The 19,601-nt window shown below is 37.9% G+C and overlaps 1 protein-coding gene across 4 annotated transcripts in view; it reads left to right on the forward strand.

Annotated features, from left to right (window-relative positions):
- Tekt3 (tektin 3) overlaps window positions 1-19,601 on the forward strand; it is a 41,700-nt gene that overhangs the window by 12,148 nt on the left and 9,951 nt on the right. For all 4 annotated transcript variants that reach the window (XM_021248997.2, XM_021248998.2, XM_004870755.3 and 1 more), the window contains exons 3-7: window positions 1,083-1,166; window positions 9,705-9,775; window positions 13,256-13,399; window positions 15,737-15,959; window positions 19,008-19,162. In XM_021248997.2, the coding sequence (XP_021104656.1) occupies window positions 1,083-1,166; window positions 9,705-9,775; window positions 13,256-13,399; window positions 15,737-15,959; window positions 19,008-19,162 (677 nt within the window). The remainder of the gene's footprint in view (window positions 1-1,082; window positions 1,167-9,704; window positions 9,776-13,255; window positions 13,400-15,736; window positions 15,960-19,007; window positions 19,163-19,601) is intronic.

Consider the following 19,601-nt stretch of genomic DNA (forward strand, 5'->3'; position numbering starts at 1 on the left):
ATACAAGAAAAAAATGTTAAAACTTAATAAAACAATACCAATAAAATGGATCAGGTAGACTTTGACCTCTCAAATTTGCAATAATGAAAAACCCATAACATCTAGGATTGGCAAAAGACTGGAAAATGGGCACTTTCATATATTACTGATGGGATGGTGGATTAGCAGAAATTTTCTGCAAAGTGATTTAGTAATATGTAATGAAGTAATCAGTTTCCTTTAACCCATTAATTTCTCCTCTAATAAATGTAAATTATAGTATCAAAATTTAGAGAGCTATTCAAAAATATTATTCAATGATACTATATCTGGATTATAATTTATATACTCTTACATTTATGCTTTTTAAAAAATGTAACATTATATAGTAGTCCTATGTCATAAAACAGTTTTTGAAAAAACATTTAACAGCCACATAATGTTCTTCTATACATAATTTATTGTTAGCAATCTAAGCTGTTTTCCATTGGAGTCATTAACATTCTCTATCTCAGAATATTTCATGACTCAGATCTACTATTTAATGTCATCTTGAAAAGCATAATATAAAGGTGTAAGGACATTATACCTTCCATTTTGTTAAAGTAAGAAAACAAAACTACGGTAAGAGTATGGCTAAATCATATTTTCTCTATTTTTCTCCTTAATAGATAAAAGAATATCCTTTTTATAATTGGAAAAATAATAAATGTCACTTTAAAAAGAATCACTTGGAATTTTGGCTACACAAATATTCTGATGTCCTAAAAGATAACCATTCATTTCTTCCTTATTCTCAGTAGAAAATACTTGGAAGTAATAATTTGTTATCGAACCATTGGTCTTGAATAAACTATGCCAAGTAATTTTCTCAGATGTTAATTTACAGAGATGCTATTTGTTTTATTTTTCCAAGCTATTCTGAAGCATCAACTTTACTTTTTAGCTAGCAGCAAAGATACATTTAGTTGTCATGGTCTTTTTCATACTAAATTTCCACAAAATGATTTGAAAAGTTGGTATTGGGAGTATTTAGTGACTTATTTCTGAAAAAGTTATCAGTCAGTTTGTATTAATGCACTTTATTATTTATGGGTCTGTAGGTTGCCCGAGAATGTTTATTTCATCGAGAGAAGAGAATGGGAATTGACTTAGTTCATGATGAAGTTGAAACAGAACTGCTCATGGTAAATATGGAAGAAATGCTTTAAAAACAAAAATCTTCATTGTAAACATGTTTTTAAAGTGTAAAATGTATACAAAGCCTCTTATAAGTAGAATTAGCATATCATGTTTATAGCACTTTGCAATGATACATTATTTTGGCTTCAAAAGAAATAAACGTTCACTGGAAATTTGAAGTATATAAAAAAGAATGAAGAAATATAAAAATCACTTGCAGTTCCATTGGGCAGAAATCAGTGTCAATTTTGGAATATTTCAGTCATTTTATTAAATATGCTTGGGTTGGGGATTTAGGTCAGTGTCACAGCACCTGCTTGGAAAGCGTGAGGTCCTGTGTGGAAAAGTGTTCAAATAATGGGCTGTTCCTGTAAGTAACATTAAATGTGAACTTGATGCTTCAGAGTCCTTAAAGGGTTTCTAAGTATATCCACATAATAGCGTTGCCACCAACTGCCTTTGTTTGATGATATAGGTCTACTAAAAAAAAAGAAAAGAAAAAAGAAAGTGAGAGGTCCTGAGTTTGATCCCTGGTACCCAAAACAAACAAACAAACACACAAACAAATAAATAAGCTCAGAGACAAGAAGCAGCTTACACAACAACACATAGTCATATCTTCAAGTTTAGACTCATACTGTATTTGTGAATTTGGACATATTTTATTCATTTAAAATTATGTAAGGATAATTTTTCCTATCATTAGATACTCTTTTGACATGATTTTTAGTGGTTACATAGTGTTCCACAAGGTAAAGGTGCTATTTTTTAAAAATCAATCTTCTCATTGCATAGTTAGGTTGTTTCCGTAACACTTTTTTCTCTATTTTAGCAACACTGTAGCATAAAAATATTACTATGAATAATTGTATGTACTTTTGATAACTTCCTGAAAATCCGTATCAGGAAACACAGCTGAGGTGTCAAAGGGTGTATGCATTTGGAAAGTTTTTGATACATCCTCAAATTCCCACCCAGAAGCTAACAGTTGTAATCTGCACTACTCTGCTGATTCTTTCACCTATTAAAGCTGATTAGTTCTAAGTGCTCTGATCTTCACTTTCTGAACTGACCACCCTAAGAGCTCTGCTATTCCTTAAGGTTTCAGCTGTCATGTGCTTGAGGCCCTTCCCAGTCTCTTTCTGTGACCAAGGCTTTTTATTAAGCATTAGTGCTTCATCCCTAATTACCTTGCCGAACATTTTAAAGATTCTTAATAAAGTATGTTAATTGTACATATTAATAGGGTTCAATATGATTTTTCCACACATGCATGCAGCATACATTGATCAAACCTAGCTTCCTTTTATCCCCCTGCCCCTTAGCTTCCTGTACCCTTCCCAATCTGTCTCACCCTGTTGTCCGCTCCTTTCTACCTAAGGTACCTGTATCCTCTCATCACCATGGCTTGGGTTGCAACCATTGTGTCCTTGAAACTTTAATCAGTTTCCAGCTCTTCTATTCAGCTAGAAATACCCCAACATTTTCCTTTTCTTAAGTTTCACTTGGATTAATAATACACATTATCACTAGCTTCTTCCTTGTGCTAAAAATTATTCCTTGACTCCTTACTTCCTACAGGAAAAAATTACCAGGCTTTCCATTGTTTGGCTCCTATCTGACTTCTTAGCCTTCCTCCTGTCTCTCAATCACAAAATTTCTGTGGTAATGAATCTCTCTTCTCTCTCCCTGAACCAGCTTTGCATGGTCTCACCTCTTTGCCTTTGCCTTTGTTTAATTGTTTCTTGGTATGAAATAATTTCTTGGCAAGAAAGTAAGTATGATGCGCTAGCAACCTGCTCATCACAGAAATTTTATCCTCACATGTCATCAGTGCTTTCCTTTTACATTGTCCTTTTTCAGTGCTCCATTGCCTTAAGAATGATAAATGGAAGTTTTTTCTTTGTCATTTCCTTTCCTCTACTACATGGTTCTCTGGAGAAATCTGAATTAAACTAATACACTCAGGAAATCTTTGGCCACTACACAGAGACTATGCAATGTACTCTGTAAAAATTATGGTCCCTATTATTGTAGACGTGATTACAATAGGAAATCCTGAATAAAATAGCCTTGCAATCAGTGATGGGTCCCTGCTCTGCTGTTTCTCTTTTCTCAGTTTCTGATGAATTTTGTAATTCTTAAAATAATCTTTTGTCTACTTTGTCATCTAAATGGCAAGGAATTTACCACATTAGTTCGTTAGCTTTTTTGTTGTCACTGATCCTGAGATGTTCCATAGGAAGTAAATTATAGGCCAGTTCTAGTAGCTTAAGTTTGCCCATAAATACACTATAATATTTCTAACACCTGCTTTGAAACTTGGATACCTTTAGTGTTTCTGTTATTCTAGAGTGGCCCTCAAATGTGCCTGCACATTACAATCACCTGGTGAAGATTTGAAAATATCAGTGACTGGGATTCTGATTCAAATCAGGAATGGGGACTGGGTATTGACATTTTAAAAATATTTCTTTGGTAATCTTAATAAACAAACAAATTCAGAAATATTTTCTCCAAAAATACAAAATATTGTGGAAGGAAATTAAAAATGAAGCTAAAGAAATAGATATATCATTTTTATGGATTAGAAGACATACTTCCCAAAGTGATCCATAGATCAGTGCCATTTAACAGAATTTCTGTCAAAATTCCAGCTGACTTCCTAATGGAAATTGATAAATGGATCCTAAAATTCATGTGGCAATCCAAGGGATACAAAATAGCCAAAATAATATTGGGGGAAAAAAAAGAGCTGGAAGACTCACACTACTCAGTATCAAAGCTTACTGAAAAGCTACAATATATAGGACAGTATCATACTTGCATATATATAGACAGGTCAATGTAATAGAATTTAGTGTCAAGAAACAAACCCTCATAGTTACCATCAATTGATCTTTGACAAGTGTGTTGAGATAATTCAACGAGAAAAGAATGGACTCTTTAACAAATGGTGCTTGGACAACTGGATATCCATGTGTAAAAGAATGAAGTTGGATTCCCCCCTCACTACATATAAAATTAAGTTAAAATGGTCAAAATACTTAAGTAAAAGGGCTAAAATGGAAAATTTTTAAAAAAGAAAAACATATGAATGAATATTTGTGACATTGGAGTAGGTGATAGATATGACTGTAAAGGCACAAGCAACAAAATAAAATATAGATTAAACTGCACATCATCAAAATTGAAAGTTTGGTACTTCAAAGAACATTATCAATACAGTGGACCCTTGATTTACCACTGGTCTGACATATGAATAACTTGGGTTATGCCTGGAATTTTAGTTTTAACTTATGAACAAAGTCTTGAGTTATAACCCGAATGCTGGCTGCTTGTGCTTCCAGATGGTCTCAGATATAGATTTAACCCTCAAAGTGTTCTGAAAGGAATATTACAACATTCTTTCCTGTGTGGGGTAATTGAGAAATACAGAGCCAAGGTCTTTCTCAGGACACTGAGATCTGCCTGTACACAGGAGAGAGACTTTGAAGGCTGTGTAGAGGAGCTTGAGCCTTCAATTGACCAACCTGAGTTACAACCAGCCCTTGCGAATGAATTGAGTTTGTAAGTCAAGGATCCACTGTAAAGTGAAAATAAGATCTTTACAGATCATATATCTAATAAGGGACTTATATAGAGAATTTATAAATAACTGTTATTGTTTTTAGGAAAATAACCCAATTTAAAAATGGGCAAAAGGTTGGAATAGACAGTTCAGGGAGGTTATACAAAAGGCCAATAAGCATTTGAAAAAATGCTCAACATCATTAATCATCAGGGAAATGTAAATCAACATCATAATGAAATCTGATGTCATACCCAGTAAGATACCTGTAACATAAATACATAAAATAACAAATGAGAATGTGTAAGAATTAGAACCTTCACACACTGTTGGTGGGAATGTAAAAAGGTGCAGCTGCTTTGGAGTATTGTTAAATATAGGGTCACTATATGATTCAGTAATTCTACTTCTAAGTATCTACACAAGGAAAAATGAAAACATATGCCCAAAGACTTGTTCATGAGTATTTATAGCAACAGTTTTGTGATATTCAAATAATTTTAAAAACCTAAATGTTTATCAACTCATCAATTGGATCAAGTGGACATAAAATATAATATATACATATACAATAGAATTTATTCACCCATAAGAAGGAATGAAGTAGTGACACATGGATGAACCTTGAAAACACTCTGTTAATTGAGAGAGATTCATCACGAAGAACTACATATTGTGTGATTTCATTTACAGAAAATTCCCACAATAGGGAATTATACAGACTGAAAGTAGATTAGTGGTTACCTCAGAGAAGGAAGCTTGGGGAATTGGAAATTTGGGGTGATACCTAAAGAGTGGTTTTTTAGGAGAAAATATTGAAAATGCTCTAAATTTGGTTCTAGCAATAATTGTAATAATTTTGAATATGCTAAAACATTGAACTGTATACTTTCAATAGGTGAATTATATGATATGTGAATTATATCTCAATAAAGCTATTACTTAAAAACAAAAAAAACGTTGATTTGGAGGTTTATATTTTCCAAGTTAGTAGAGTAGTTTGCTTTATCATAAAAAATTGAGTCTGAAATGAATGCTAATGAATTGATGGGGATGCCTTGGTCAAGGCCAATTCAAGTAATAAATGTTCACTTATTTAATATAATAGTATTAGCATATAACTTATTACCTTACCAAAATGAATTTCAATTTTTAAAATAACTAAACCAGTATTGGGGGGAGGGTAGCCTTAAAAGGCTTATTTTTGAAAAATAGCATGATGAAACATTTTCTAATAAATTCTGTTGACTCTTACATTCAACCAGTGATACAAGCTCAGTACCCCAGCCCAAAAATCCAAAATCTGTAACACTTCAACGTTTTGAGGACCAATGTGGAAAATTCCATATCTTGACCTTATGGGACTGGTTGCAATCAAAATACAGTCATATGACACAAAGATGTATAAAATTACCAACAGCCTGTGTATATAAGGTGTATCTGAAACATAAATGAATTTTGTGTTTAGACTGAAGTCCCATCCCTAAGATACTTAATTATATATTTGCAAATATTCCAAATTCTAAAAAATGTCTAAAATCAAGTCCAAAGCATTTCAGAAAAGGAATGCCCAATCTGTATTCAACCTATGGAAAAGCTTCTCCTGAGGAGTTAGTGATGGCCCCATCTTCCCAATTTCATAGCACTCTGACTTCTGAAGCCAAATGGAACTGTAGAGTCATCTCACCCAAAGCCCTCCCTGGCTTTGGAGGCGAGGCCTGCTGCTCAGAGCTCTGAGCTCAGGCTGAGGCTCTGGGCCTGGCCCCAGATGGCCAGTTTCCTTACCGCAAGTGGCTTTTCCCTCCTTTGTGTTGCAGGAGAAAACAAAAATACCACAGCCACAGAAGTTTATAGAGAATGTGCAAGCAATCAGTTCCAGAGATGGAGAGACATTTCAGCGTAATCCAGCCCAGGAGGGCTCTGCTCTGAGACAGGATTGAATAGATAGATCCCTGACCCCAGCATGGGAAGAATGTTTGGGTGGGCTCTGACCACCAGTAATAAGAACTTTCCTCCTTGCATAGGTTTCTCTCTCTAAATGGGTTGTGGACCAAAGACTTTTCACAATAAGTTATGTTGCAAAGAAAGGCTAGTTGGTCATCTTCGACAAACTCAGGAGCAAATGAGAATGTAATTCAGTAATGAAAGGAAATGCCGGTTCTTACTAACCTGACAGTGATGTGAATCTTTGATGATCATTTCATCATTAAATAACCTTATATACAGAAACAGAGTACCTGCTTCTATAGGTGAGATTTCCATGAACTAGACTAAGTTTGACATGCAGTTTGATTTTAAAAGTTTAATTGTACTTGCCTGTCCCACTGTTGCAACATACAACGTAACACTTACTGAACACTTACCATCACCTAGGCACATACTTATCTACCCAACTGCCACGGAAAGTTGGGTTTTGCCTTTAGTTTATAACCTGTCTTTGGTCACAGTTTAACAGATGGCAAAGCCAGCATTTGAGCAGTGGTGTAAGATGCTGAAGCATATGTATTTAATCACTATTCCACAAAAGACCAGGGAGTGTGAGGTCCCAAGGGGTTTTTGCTTGAGGTGTGAAGGAAAGCAAAAGCCTGTTCAGTCTCTATTTTGCTCCCCTACCCCAGTGTCTTAAGAATACAGTTTCCAAGAGATACATTGTAACAAGAGATACTTTATGAAGGTTTTACCTGCTCAAACAGGAGGATTAATCCAAGTTCTTCAAACACCTTGATGTGATTCCTTGTTACATTTTCATTGGAAGGCCTGCAAATGAGATCACATTTTTATTACTTAGAATACTGGGAGTCGAAGAACCCCAGAGAAGTTACCATGACCATGCAATTCATGGAGTCTGTTATTCCTCATAAGGTCAGGATCCAGAAGTATTGCACCCACTTTCCAGTGGTTCCTAAAAGTGGCACTCTGCCAGAATCTTAGCTTCCATAAGCGTGAGCTACAACCACAGGTCTAATTGGATGCAGGCTCCTCCTACACTTCTGGTTTCTGTGTATATCCACCATCTTCTATAAACTTTCTTAGGAACAGGTGAGGGGATGCTTTGCACTGCTTCTACTTCCACTTGGTATTTCAAAGCTATTTCCACAGAGTAACAAGTCAACATAGGGAAGAGCTCCAAACTAAAGCACATGGTTTTAGGCTTCCCATTCCCTCTACCTTCCACCATCTGACATTCCCCATATGGTATTATTTAAATTCATGCATAAAATTATTGTTGAAAGATTTTTTTTATAAAAAACTCATTAAATGCCTTTTTCCCATTAAAAGTCCCAGAAATTTCCACTACGTGCATTGTATATTAAAACACTCTGGACATAAAACAAAACAGGAGGATTTGGGGTTTTGAGTAGTGTTTTCTAAGCAAGACTGTGCATTCTCACCAACACACATGTGTGCATGAACTCACACACACACACACACACACGTGAATTCTGTCATTGAGGCAGTTGAGAATTGAACAATACAAAAAACCCCCACAAACAAACAAACAAACCCTAAGACTGATGCACAACCCACAGCGAGACTAAGCAGAAAGTCTTTGTAAGATCAGGGGGCGTTTTGGTAGAACATGCAAGAGGGGTCTTAATTCTTCCCTTACTCCATTAATTCAGAGTATCTAAGAATCAGTGAGGTTGTCATATTTTCTGTTAAACAAGAAAAGAAGAACACTACTATGTAGGTGATTAATAATTCTAGAGCGAAGCAAAGGCAGAAACAAAAAAGGGATACTTGATTTCATAGAAATGATGAATGTCTGCATCAAAAACACCATGCACAATATATGGGCAAGGGCCAAACTCATAAAAAGATAATAACATATATTATGGGAAAAGATTTAATTTTAAATATTAAGAACTTTTGTAATTAATAATAAAACAACGGGAAAAATGGACAACTGGTGAACAGGCAGTTCACAAAAGAAGTTCCAGTGATGAACAAATTACATTTGTATATTATTGTATGGTATTCTATACACTGCAAATTCAGGCAAGTTGGCTAGTTTTCTGATAAGGAGGATTCCCATTATGTCGGCAACAATTTAGAGGAGTGATAGTGGCTTCTTGGCTACAAAAGAAGAAAAGACATACTGTACTCATGTCATAGAACTTTTCTGAAGGGCAATTTGGTGTATTTGTCAAAACCTTGGGAAAAGATGTACCTGTTGGTGGTGTTCATGTATTCATTAGGCTGTTCATATTATTGTTTAACGTCATGGAAAAATGTTCAGGTTTAAAATGCCACAAAGCTGTATATATGGGATGATCACTTTTTGCACGAGAAAGCACTAAGAATGACTATGTACACTTTTAAAGAACATCTTCTTGGTGCTATTTTTGAGTTCATAATTTTCTAATGTGAATATTAATTTCAGAGGGACATGAATGTCTAAAGTTCCTGAAGTAGCACATGCTATGGAATAGTGCTTACATCCTCACACATCTAGATGCCACAGGTGTGATCATCCTGGAAGGAACCTGATGCAGGTCCTACTAGCGTAGGGGCTGGGCTATAGGGCACAGGTAGAACCATGTTTGGACCAAAGAGCTGGTCCTACTGGGACTATATGAGCTGCCAGAGAGATGCTCCTTTTGGCTGCCCCCTTTCCCTCTTTGATTTACTGTGCTTTGGAAGAATAGATGTTACAGAAGAAGGCATGTATTTGAGTCCAAACTTATACATCAACATAATTTTAATCTTTTTTTGGTACTTTAATTAAGGATAAAAATAAAAAGAAAGCAAAATCCTAAAATTTTAACCATGTCCCAACCTGTTCTATAATGTGATTTCCCTGTAGTCCTGTAACAGATGAATGGGACACATGGGTAATAAGTGAATTTAATAGTGTTTTCTTGCCTAAGTTTACTAGTTTTCAAGAAATAAAGTTTGCTTCATTGCTGACTTTGGATGTTATTCTCCATAATGAAAATATTAATGTGTATTTTGCTTTTCAATTAAATAGGAAGGTGATGTTATTCTGTGTTGTCAAGAAAGAATGAAGCTATGTTTGGATAAGGCTATTGCCCAACTTGCGTAAGTTTTACATCTCTATACGATGTTATATAATTTTAATGCTATAACTGAACTTTGCTTTCATGCCTCACATTCAGTTTTCTCTTAGCCTCTTATAAGGATACATGCACGCACACACAGAGGCACTCATACATATTTTTATTCAGATATTAAGGTGATATTTGCTTTAAATTTTTATTTAGGAGGTAATTCTGAGGTGTTATAGAAAGGACATCTGCCCTCACTTGGAATATGGCTAAGACTTCTCTTAATTCAAAAAACTTCAATTCTTTGATGAAAGATTGACTTGTGTATGTTCATCCCTAGCAGTTGGAAAAAAATTAGTTATGTATGAGTCACTCTTGTTTATTTTCCACACCTCCTTAAAGCTCTATCTTCCTATCTGCATCATCCCCAAGTTCACTACATCCCATTACGTTGTAGTGGTTTTTTGATCCAACCTCCCACCAGAATACACGTTCCCCAAGGTCACTGATTCTGTTTTGGCAATAGTAGTTACTTAATATTTAGAGGAAGGGTGGGAGGAGAATGGGAGGGGGAGAAAATAAAGTAATAATAACAGCTGTCAGTATAGAAAAGAATAGGCTGAACCTATTGCCTTACATGGCTAGAAAGATCAGAGTTGGTTATGGCCATAGAAAGAAGTAATGTTGGATATGCCATCTAAAAGAAATGAAGGTTGTACTGATCCTAATGTTATCTAGGATAACATGTGATACTTGAAGAAATGAATGTTATAACAGCATTAGTTACTGCTCACTCATTTTATCCACCTGTGCATTGGGATCAACCCAGTGGACTGACTGGAAAGACTGGTGAAGTTTATATGTAGAGATTCTCTTGAGATGTGATCAGAAGAGTTAATTCAGAAATTGGTGAGAATGGGCCAAAGATTACTGAAAATGACCAACATGGTTTAGTTATCTATACAGTTAAGGCAGTGCATTTCTTATATTAATTTCTGATTTTTCATCCCTAGGAATTTCAGGAACACAGTTTAGTATGGCTTAAGGAATTATTTCTGTTGTTTTCTTCTGGTTCTCATTTTTTCCGTAATCTAAAATCTGTTGATATCTTTTGCATCCTTGGCTCTTTGTGGCTTAGTTTCTTGCACACCAGAAATCCTCATTACAAATTGCCTCCCTGCTAGCTTTATCATAGTTTATGCAAAAGTCTGCCTATGTGGAATCTTTGTTGGTGACCCTCTAAAGAGCTTAGCTTTCCTTTAATATACTGTGGGCAAGATGTTTACCTCATTTCCTGGGATGGCCTCTCTGCTGTGCTCTGTCCAGTGATGGTGATGGATAGAGGGGTTTTCCATTCCACTTGTTTTGGAAGGAACCGTGAAGCCTTAGCTGAAAAATGGAATCTCACTAGGCCAACAGTTGCTAAGATTCTTCCAATCTTGGTCTATAAAACTGGCTGATGGAGAGAGCTGCTTCAGATGCCTTCTTAAAAAGATTTTGAAGCTAAGTCAGAAGAGATCCAGGCAACTACTCCTCATCAAAGAGAGGAAGGCAACTACTCCTTCCAAGAGAGGAAGCTCATGGGGCATCTTGATGCCAGACTGCAAAAGACAAAGGCCTTATCAACCTAGTTTCCTTATAAAAACCTAAGGTGAGAGACAATACAGAAGGAGACAGAGTAGGCAGCTCCTTCATTTTTCACCCTTCTTACAAGCATGTTTTTAGAGTTCACAGAACGAAGATGACTTACTGCTACCCTCATTTCCACTTTACAAATAAGAAATTTTAGCTCTGAAATGTCAAGTAATTGGTCTGAAGGCACAGGCCAAGTTGGAGGGAACGTGAAGTAGAATCAGTTGTTTCAAATCAGTATAATCTTTACTGAATGGCTCCTGTATATTTTGGCCTTTTTAAAGTGCTGGGAACACAGAAATGATTAAGATAGTTTAGTTGTCTTGCTTTTTCAGAGACTGTCCTTATGCTAATAACTTCTAACATTTTGTTTCTAGCCTAGATCCCTCTCTTAAATTCCAACAACCTACTTGGCATCTCCACCTGAATGTCTAGAGAGCACTCAAGCTTAGTGTTATCAACTTTATGTGTCTTCTCTTGCCTCTCCCAGCTACAGCTGTCCCCACCTCGGCTGACAGATTCCATTATTCCAATGACTCAACTTAAGCTCTTTTTTCTAACTGAAGTCCAATCTCATAGGAGGTTCTTTTGAATTTATCTTTTAAACACATTTGGAATCTATACCACTTGGTCCAAGTCATCACCATCTCTCACCCCAGGCACTGCCATGATCTCCCAGTGAGTCTCTCAGGGAGCCCCTGAAGTCTGTTTGCAGCCTGGCACCAGAATGATCCTTTTAAATCAGTGTTCTTCAATTTCACTAGTAGAAAATCCTACTCTTGCCAGTGTCTAGTCTGCATGATCGGAGTCTTCCTTTTCAAGTCTTTGCCTAGTGTCACCTGGGAAGACCCAGCCTGACCATCCTATTTAAAATCATAATCTGTTCTTTTGGCCTCCTCCTTCCTGTTTTTTTTTTTTTTGCATTGTTCTTCTATCCACATAAACTCCAATTCATGGTATCTGCCTTCTTTCAGTAGAAGGCAAGTCCCTTACAGATACCTGTTTCATTCATGGATGCATCTCAGGCTCACAGAACAATGCCTGGCGAGTAGTAGGCACTCAATAATTATTTGCTGAACAAACCATCCCATGAACAGATGGTACAATGAGCAGGTGGTTCATCCCATGAACAGATGAGAGATGTGGCTCACCCATCACCCATACCCATCCCTTTCCCTGAGCCTGAATATTTGAGAGTGATTTGTGGGTCTCTTTTGCCTAGTAAGGCAGAGAGAAGACCAGGCAACTCAGATCTCACCAGGGATTCTTCCTTCCCAGACTTGAGGCTTCTGGAGCATAGAGCTGGGGTGAGCCACAACTCATCATTTGTTTTTTTAAAAAAATCTCTTGCTCCTACCCTGAGAGTTAGTTTCTACTCTGGGTTTTAAATTTCCTGGAGAACTTCTTAGCTGTAGCATGTCCACAAACTGTGGTCAAGGATGGATAGAGAGAGGCTTCATTCTAAATGTCTCATCATTTCTTGGGGAATTACACTAAAAAAATAGAGGAGAAGGGGTGAGGATATAGAAATGGAAAAAGAAGGAGGAAACGGTGGCACAGCGATGGACAGATTACTGTAAAGCAGTGTCATGTCTGGAACTGCTGGTGTGTGTAAGGAGGATATACACTGTTTATCTACGTTGCCTCTCCCCACTCCTACTCCATTCCTGCAAGGGGAAGTGTGTGCAGGGTAGGAGTAGGGTTCTTTTGACCCCCACACAGCCATCTCCCAAGAATACTCTATTTGATTGGGAAGTTGAATGTTGTGGGAAGGAGGAGAGATGAGGAAAGCAGGAATGAGGGCATAGTAGGGCAAATCCTGTTTTCCTGTAGGAAATTGTTGCCTGAACACAAAGCCTAATTTCTCTGTTCTATGTTATAGCTCCGACAGAGCTGCCCAGCATGAGCTGGAAAAGGACCTAACTGATAAACAGGCGGCTTACCGGATCGATGACAAATGCCACCACCTGCGAAACACGTCTGATGGTGTCAGCTACTTCCGTGGAGTGGAGAGGGTTGATGCGACGTAAGCCACACACAGGCCACTTCTGTGATTTTCACGTCATTCATTCATTCTCTGTCCTTTCAAAATTATGTAGCTTATGAGTATCTTAGTTCATTTTCTGTTGCTCTAATTAAATACCCCCAAATAGGTGATGTATGAAGCATAAAGGTTTATTTGGCTCACAGTTCTGGAGGCTGTGAAGTCCAGGGCATGATGGCAGCTTCTGGCAAGGGCTTTTGAACTAGAACAGGAAGCGCAAGTGAGTATGTGCAAAACAGAGGGGCAGACTCATTTTTATAACAATCCACTCTGGGGGTAATGCACTCCCAGGAGAATTAACCCTCCCTCTCAAGAAAGCTATTAATGATTTTCAATGACCTAATCATTTCTTAAAGACCCTAACTCCTAACAGCACTGCACTGGCAATTGAATTTCAACATGATTTTTGGAAGGGACAAACCGTATTCAAAACAAAGCACACGTTAAAACAGGAAGTCTAAAGCATAGTCAGGTGTCTGAATGTGAGAGTTATGCCTGGCTTTGAACAAATTTTCAATCAACATGTTCTGCAGTCAGGCCTTGATAACTGTATCACCTTGTATTCTTCTGTAGAATATTTGTTGTTTCTTTTTTTACCAATGAAAATAACACCTAAATGATGAAGAAAACCTAGAAGTACAGAGACAAGCATAAAAAGTCACATGTTGCCAACTCTTGGACTCTGAAATGCAGGCTGGAAAAGCTAAGTGGCTGTCACACTACTACTTGTTTGTTGTCTTGCTAGTGGTTTCTTTCCCAGGCCCAGGATGCAATCTTGGGCAGAGTTCATGGTTTTTTTCCAATCGCTTCATTTAGAAAAATAATTAAGGTAAAGTTTACATTTAATAAAATACATCCAGATTAAGTTTTGATGGGTTTTGACAAATTTGAATGCCTATGTAACCACAAGCTACTCAAGATAAACAGTATTTTCACTACCCCAAAATGTTTCTCCATACTCTTGCCACTTACAGAGTGACCTCCAAGTGGATTATGTCCAGTGGGTCTCCTGGCCCCCAAAGCAGCCCTCTCTTTCTGCTAGCCTGTGGGACCACACTGCTAGTTACCAACTTGGACTTTTAAATTCTTCAGGTGAGAATCACAGCCTGTATTCTCAGTGGTCCCCACAAAATGCCTCTTACTTGGCTTGAGATTGGCAAGTATCTTCCTTCCACTTTTGGAGGATAAGGACATAGCCTAGGATCAAATCTCACATTACTGCCACTTAACTCTTTAAAAGGACTCCTCTAAGTCAGCATTATTTCTTAGCCATCTCACGGAATATCAGGGTATAGAGCATTCACCTATGGTGATATTTTGAGTCGTTGGAGCCTAAGCTAAAACCTCTAGTCAACATTAAGAGTTTTATTTAACATCTTATTACACCAACAAGAAAACGAATACCATCCATAAGCCTACTATTTATAGACACCTCAAATTAACAATTGGCCTTTAGTCCTCCTAGCACTCCTTCACACATATAGATAGTGATTTGTATTTTTTAATTGAGAATGGTATTACATACATACATACTGCTTTATAGCTAAATAGACTTTTCACTTCATAATATATCAGTTACATCACTTGTGAAATAAGCTTCCCTGAGTTAATCAATAAATACAGATGAGCCTGTATGCTATACAAATTACTTTTCTATGTATTATAATTAACCTTTTCTTCACTTTTAAACTTTTAGGTTGTTTCTAATTTTTCAGGGGTTGGTTTATGTACTGTTGAAATAAATATCTTCCTGCATCCATTTTGTGGAATTTCTGGATTGTACACATTTGAATGAAAGGCTCTTGGTTTATGTTGCTTTTTTACCCTCTGGAAAGGTTGTGCCAACTCAGCTTCCCACATGCAGGATATGAGCGCCTTCTTGACTTGCTCACCAGTGCTGCCAATAACTGTTCTCTTTACTTCTTGCTATTCTGATAAAGGAGTCTTAGTATTCTGCTGTTTTCATTAGTAAATCTTTGATTGGTCCTGAGGCTGAACATTTTTTCATATGCTTCTTGGGTTGGTCTGATACATTTGTAATGAACCTACAAACCTATACCCTTATCTATCATTTTTTGTCTCTGAAATAGCAGAAGAGGTATTTATGCTTTGGATTTGTAGAAACATGGTTGGACGTAAAATAAGGAACATTTAAGAAAAACTTAACATGAGCTTTGCTCTGATGTTTATATTTTATGCAAGGAGACTGGGATCAGTGGTTTGGAAGTTTCTCTTTCACAGGATAAATGGCTGTCTGCAGACACCATCTAAAACTGCTGCATCATTGTCACCACTGTCTGATATCTCTCCCCTTTTCAGGGTCTCAGTGCCTGAGTCCTGGGCCAAATTTACAGATGACAACGTTCTCCGCTCCCAAAGTGTAAGAGCAGCCTCTGCCAAGCTAAGGGATGAGATTGAAAACCTTCTGGTTGTGACTGCCAATGAGATGTGGAATCAATTTAACAAAGTGAACTTGGCTTTCACCAATCGCATTGCTGAAACTGCAGATGCTAAGAATAAGATTCAGATTCACTTATCAAAGGTAAATCAACCACAAGCTAAGGCGGTAGCATGGGCAAGGCAGGGTGCTCTGAGACCACAAATCTCTCACCACTCCCAGAAAGATGCTGTAAGGCACATGACCTCCTAGCTACACAGAGTAAGAAAACTTAAAAACAGCACAAAGTACACCATTTATTTCAGCCAGGTAGCTAGGTGTCAAAATGAAATTGGGATTCACTGGTATTTGGAACATAAAGAGTGCATTATGTAGTGAAAGGTTCTTAGTATTTAATGGAAACAAAAATATTACTATTAAAGTTTAATGAATCACTGTATATAACTAGGAAGAAAATTTATTATTAGAACATATGGTAGGAATGTTTTCTGTTCAATGATTTCAGACCTTTTTTCTGGAAGAACCAAATATGGGAAACTGTTAGTATTTCAAAGTATTTTTTGCCATTGTAAATTTATGATTGCTGTTAGTGTAAGGGTTTTACAATGACAATAAAATGAAGGATTCATGCAGATGTCATATATTTCAAGATAAACAAGGAGCTCTTCCTTAGCATCAGTCCTGTGGCTTTTAACAATTTCTGTGGATTGTGCTGCATGTAGTTTGCCATTTAGAAACTTGCTCAGACATTCTTTTTACTCTAGGGTGGCATTGCCCATTGAGGGTGCCATGTTCTCTCAGGCTATAGCAATTTACTTTCTGTCTCATTATGCAATAAATATTATTCGAGCCAGATGATGTACTACTTTGCCAAGGGCAAAGAGAAGCATAAAATACAACTTTTGTTTCCAAGAAGCTTATATTTGTGAAGAGATGCAAACATATGGAAAGTTCACAAGCAATTAATAACAAGAAATTACAGGTTGGAATTGTCCAATAGCAAATGTAGAAAATCTTTATAGAGATCAGAGGGAGACAAGTACATTCCAAATGGGACAGCACTTTGAACAAAGCCTTGGAGATAGGGAATCAGAGTTGAGTTCAAGTCTATGAAGAGTCTAGTGTGGCTGGCATAGATGGTGTTTATCCTAGAAGAGAAGCTTTGGAAGATAGGTTGGAATCAAATTGTAGAAAACATCAATGGAAAGGTGAATGGGGTCAGGTGCTATGGACTGAGTTGTAAGATGCCATTCTAAAGGTCTTTTAGAAGGCAGATATGACACAATTTGTTCAACTAATTGTTATTTATTACTGTGTCGGTTTGCTCAGGCTGCTATAACAAAGTATCACAGAGCAATTGGCTTAAAGAGAAGATATTGTTTGTCTCACAGTCTTGGAGCTTGGAAGTCTGAATTGAATATGTTACAAGATTGGTTTCTTCTGAGGTCTTTCTCCTTTGGTGGTGTCTTCTCTCTGTATCTTTACATCTTATTTTTGTGTGTATCTGCATCTAAATTCCTTCTGCTTATAAGGACATACTTGGTATTGGATTGGGATGCATGCTAATGATCTCACTTTAACTTAATACCTACAGAAACTCTGTCCAAATGTGTACTGAGGTACTGGGGACTCAACATAGGAATTTTGATGGAAGGGATACACAATTCAGCCTATAAGTGCATTTAAGTTACTGTGCTAGACATTTTGGGTATGCACACATGAATGTCACACTGATCTTGCTGAGTCATGTGTTAAAGTGAAGCAAAAAATGCATGCAGAAAACGGTAAGCCCATCAAGACTGTGAATGAGAACCACTTGGAATTACAGACAAAATGTTAAGACTGCTTAGCAGAAAGAGCCATGTCTCTGCTGGTGATGGAGACATGACTTCACAGAGTAGGTAGCATCTGAAGAAGGTCTTAGTGATGGGATGAGTTTAATAGCTTCTAGCAGGTTGATAAAAGCTTGTGAGGGAGGCCAAAATTTAAGTGACAAATTTAGAAGTTCCTGGATTATACAAGTGCTAAATGTGTGTGATTATGTAGGCGAGAGAGAATGCAGTAGAGAAGTTTCCCAGGACAGAACTTTGCCCTGGAGGTGGAGAAGCAGTTAGAAAGGCCAGGAGTTGGGACATCATTTTGCCATAGAAAACACATAAGGCAGGGTTTTGCGGAGAGCGTGGTATCCAAGGGTCCTCAGTATAGACTGGTAGGCAGTTTCATAAGAGCAATGAGCACCAGAGGCTGAGTGCAGGGGTCTCCAGGAGATTAGATAGGCAAGAATTAGAGGGAATGGGCACAGGCCATGCTACATTTGTCAGTGGGCATAGGTAGAGAGTTTAGAGAGGATCCAGCTGGGATTGGACAGGAGGATTGATGGTAAACACTTGAGGTTTAAAAAAATGGTGATACTTGGGTGAGTCTCTAGGCTGGTGGTAAGGAGTCAAGTGGGAGGGACAGTGATGGGAGGATGTGGAACTATGGGAGAGCAGAGGCCAAGGTCCTAGGAGAAGGGCAAGTGTTCAGAGAATTGGAGGAGGAGGAGGAGGAGGAGGAGGAGGAGCAATTGGGAAGAGATCTAGGTTTATGTAATTTGGAGGAGCCTCTTTATGAAACAAAGAATATATCAGGAATATAAATCTGCCAGTAACCCTCCCTTGTAAATGAGGAATACTGAAGCCTAAACTTGATGAGCTTCAAGGTAAATCTTTCCCCAGGAGGACAACATCTCTCTTTCGTTGTCTAGAAGAGAGGCAAGGCCATCTTGATGTGAGGAAAGAGATCAGGGCCACCCAAACCTCATGGCCTCACTTTCCTCCATTACACACAGATGTGTACTCTTCAGTAATTAACTACTGCTGTTGGGGTTGGTGGGGGGCCAGAAACCCTGCATTTTAGCAGTTGTCAATTTCTGTGGTGTGTCTACTCCAACCCTGGCTGCTTTCAAGTCACCAGCATGTCACTGGACTCAGGAGTCGAGAAGAGAGCCACAGTGGGTTCTACAGAGCAGATTCTAGCAAAAGCCAGTGTAGCCCTTCAGATTCCCTGGGGTCAGGACTAGGAAGGAGCTAGGTTCCCAGTGAAGCTACCTCCTCCTCCCAGAGTGTGAGGCAAGTGGACAGGCCGCAGGCAGGGAGCAGGTTGTGTAAGGAACACTATCAAGCTTCAGGCAATCGCTTCTCTTTGTTACAGACTCTACAGGAAATATTCCAGACAGAAATGACCATAGAATCCATCAAGAAGGCCATCAAGGACAAGTCTGCCTTCCTGAAGGTGGCTCAGACTAGGCTGGATGAGCGCACAAGGAGACCTAACATAGAGCTATGCAGAGACACAGCGCAATTACGGTAAGGCTGGGAGGAGGGGAGGTTGAGCTCATGCTAGTGTGACATCCCCCACCCCCTGCAGCCTGACTACATTTCTGATTTAGTATGAAGGTGCTTTCTGACTACAGGTCATGCAGGAGCCTTCTCATCCCAGTGTGGAGGGGAAGTTAATAACAGGAGTTGTTTTTTTTTTTTTTAAATTAAATTCTTTTATTGGTACATTGTAGGTATACAACACAATTACATTTCTCATTGGGAATTGTACCTTTACATAATGCATCTTGGTTCTTATTTTTTCCCCATTCCTAGCCCTCCCTTCACGCCCTCCACCCTTCCCTATTTACAAAGACTTTATTTCCATTTTTTTCCATTTCTCATCATTTTTCCTTTCCCTTCTTTCCTTTCCCTGTCGCTCCCACTACCCCTACCCGTTTGCACCTTTTCTTCCTATTTTACATTA

The sequence above is a fragment of the Heterocephalus glaber genome, unplaced genomic scaffold, assembly GCF_053883595.1.
Source record: "Heterocephalus glaber isolate CG9 unplaced genomic scaffold, H.glaber_assembly_v1.0 deba00000474, whole genome shotgun sequence".
Taxonomy (NCBI): Eukaryota; Metazoa; Chordata; class Mammalia; order Rodentia; family Bathyergidae; genus Heterocephalus; species Heterocephalus glaber.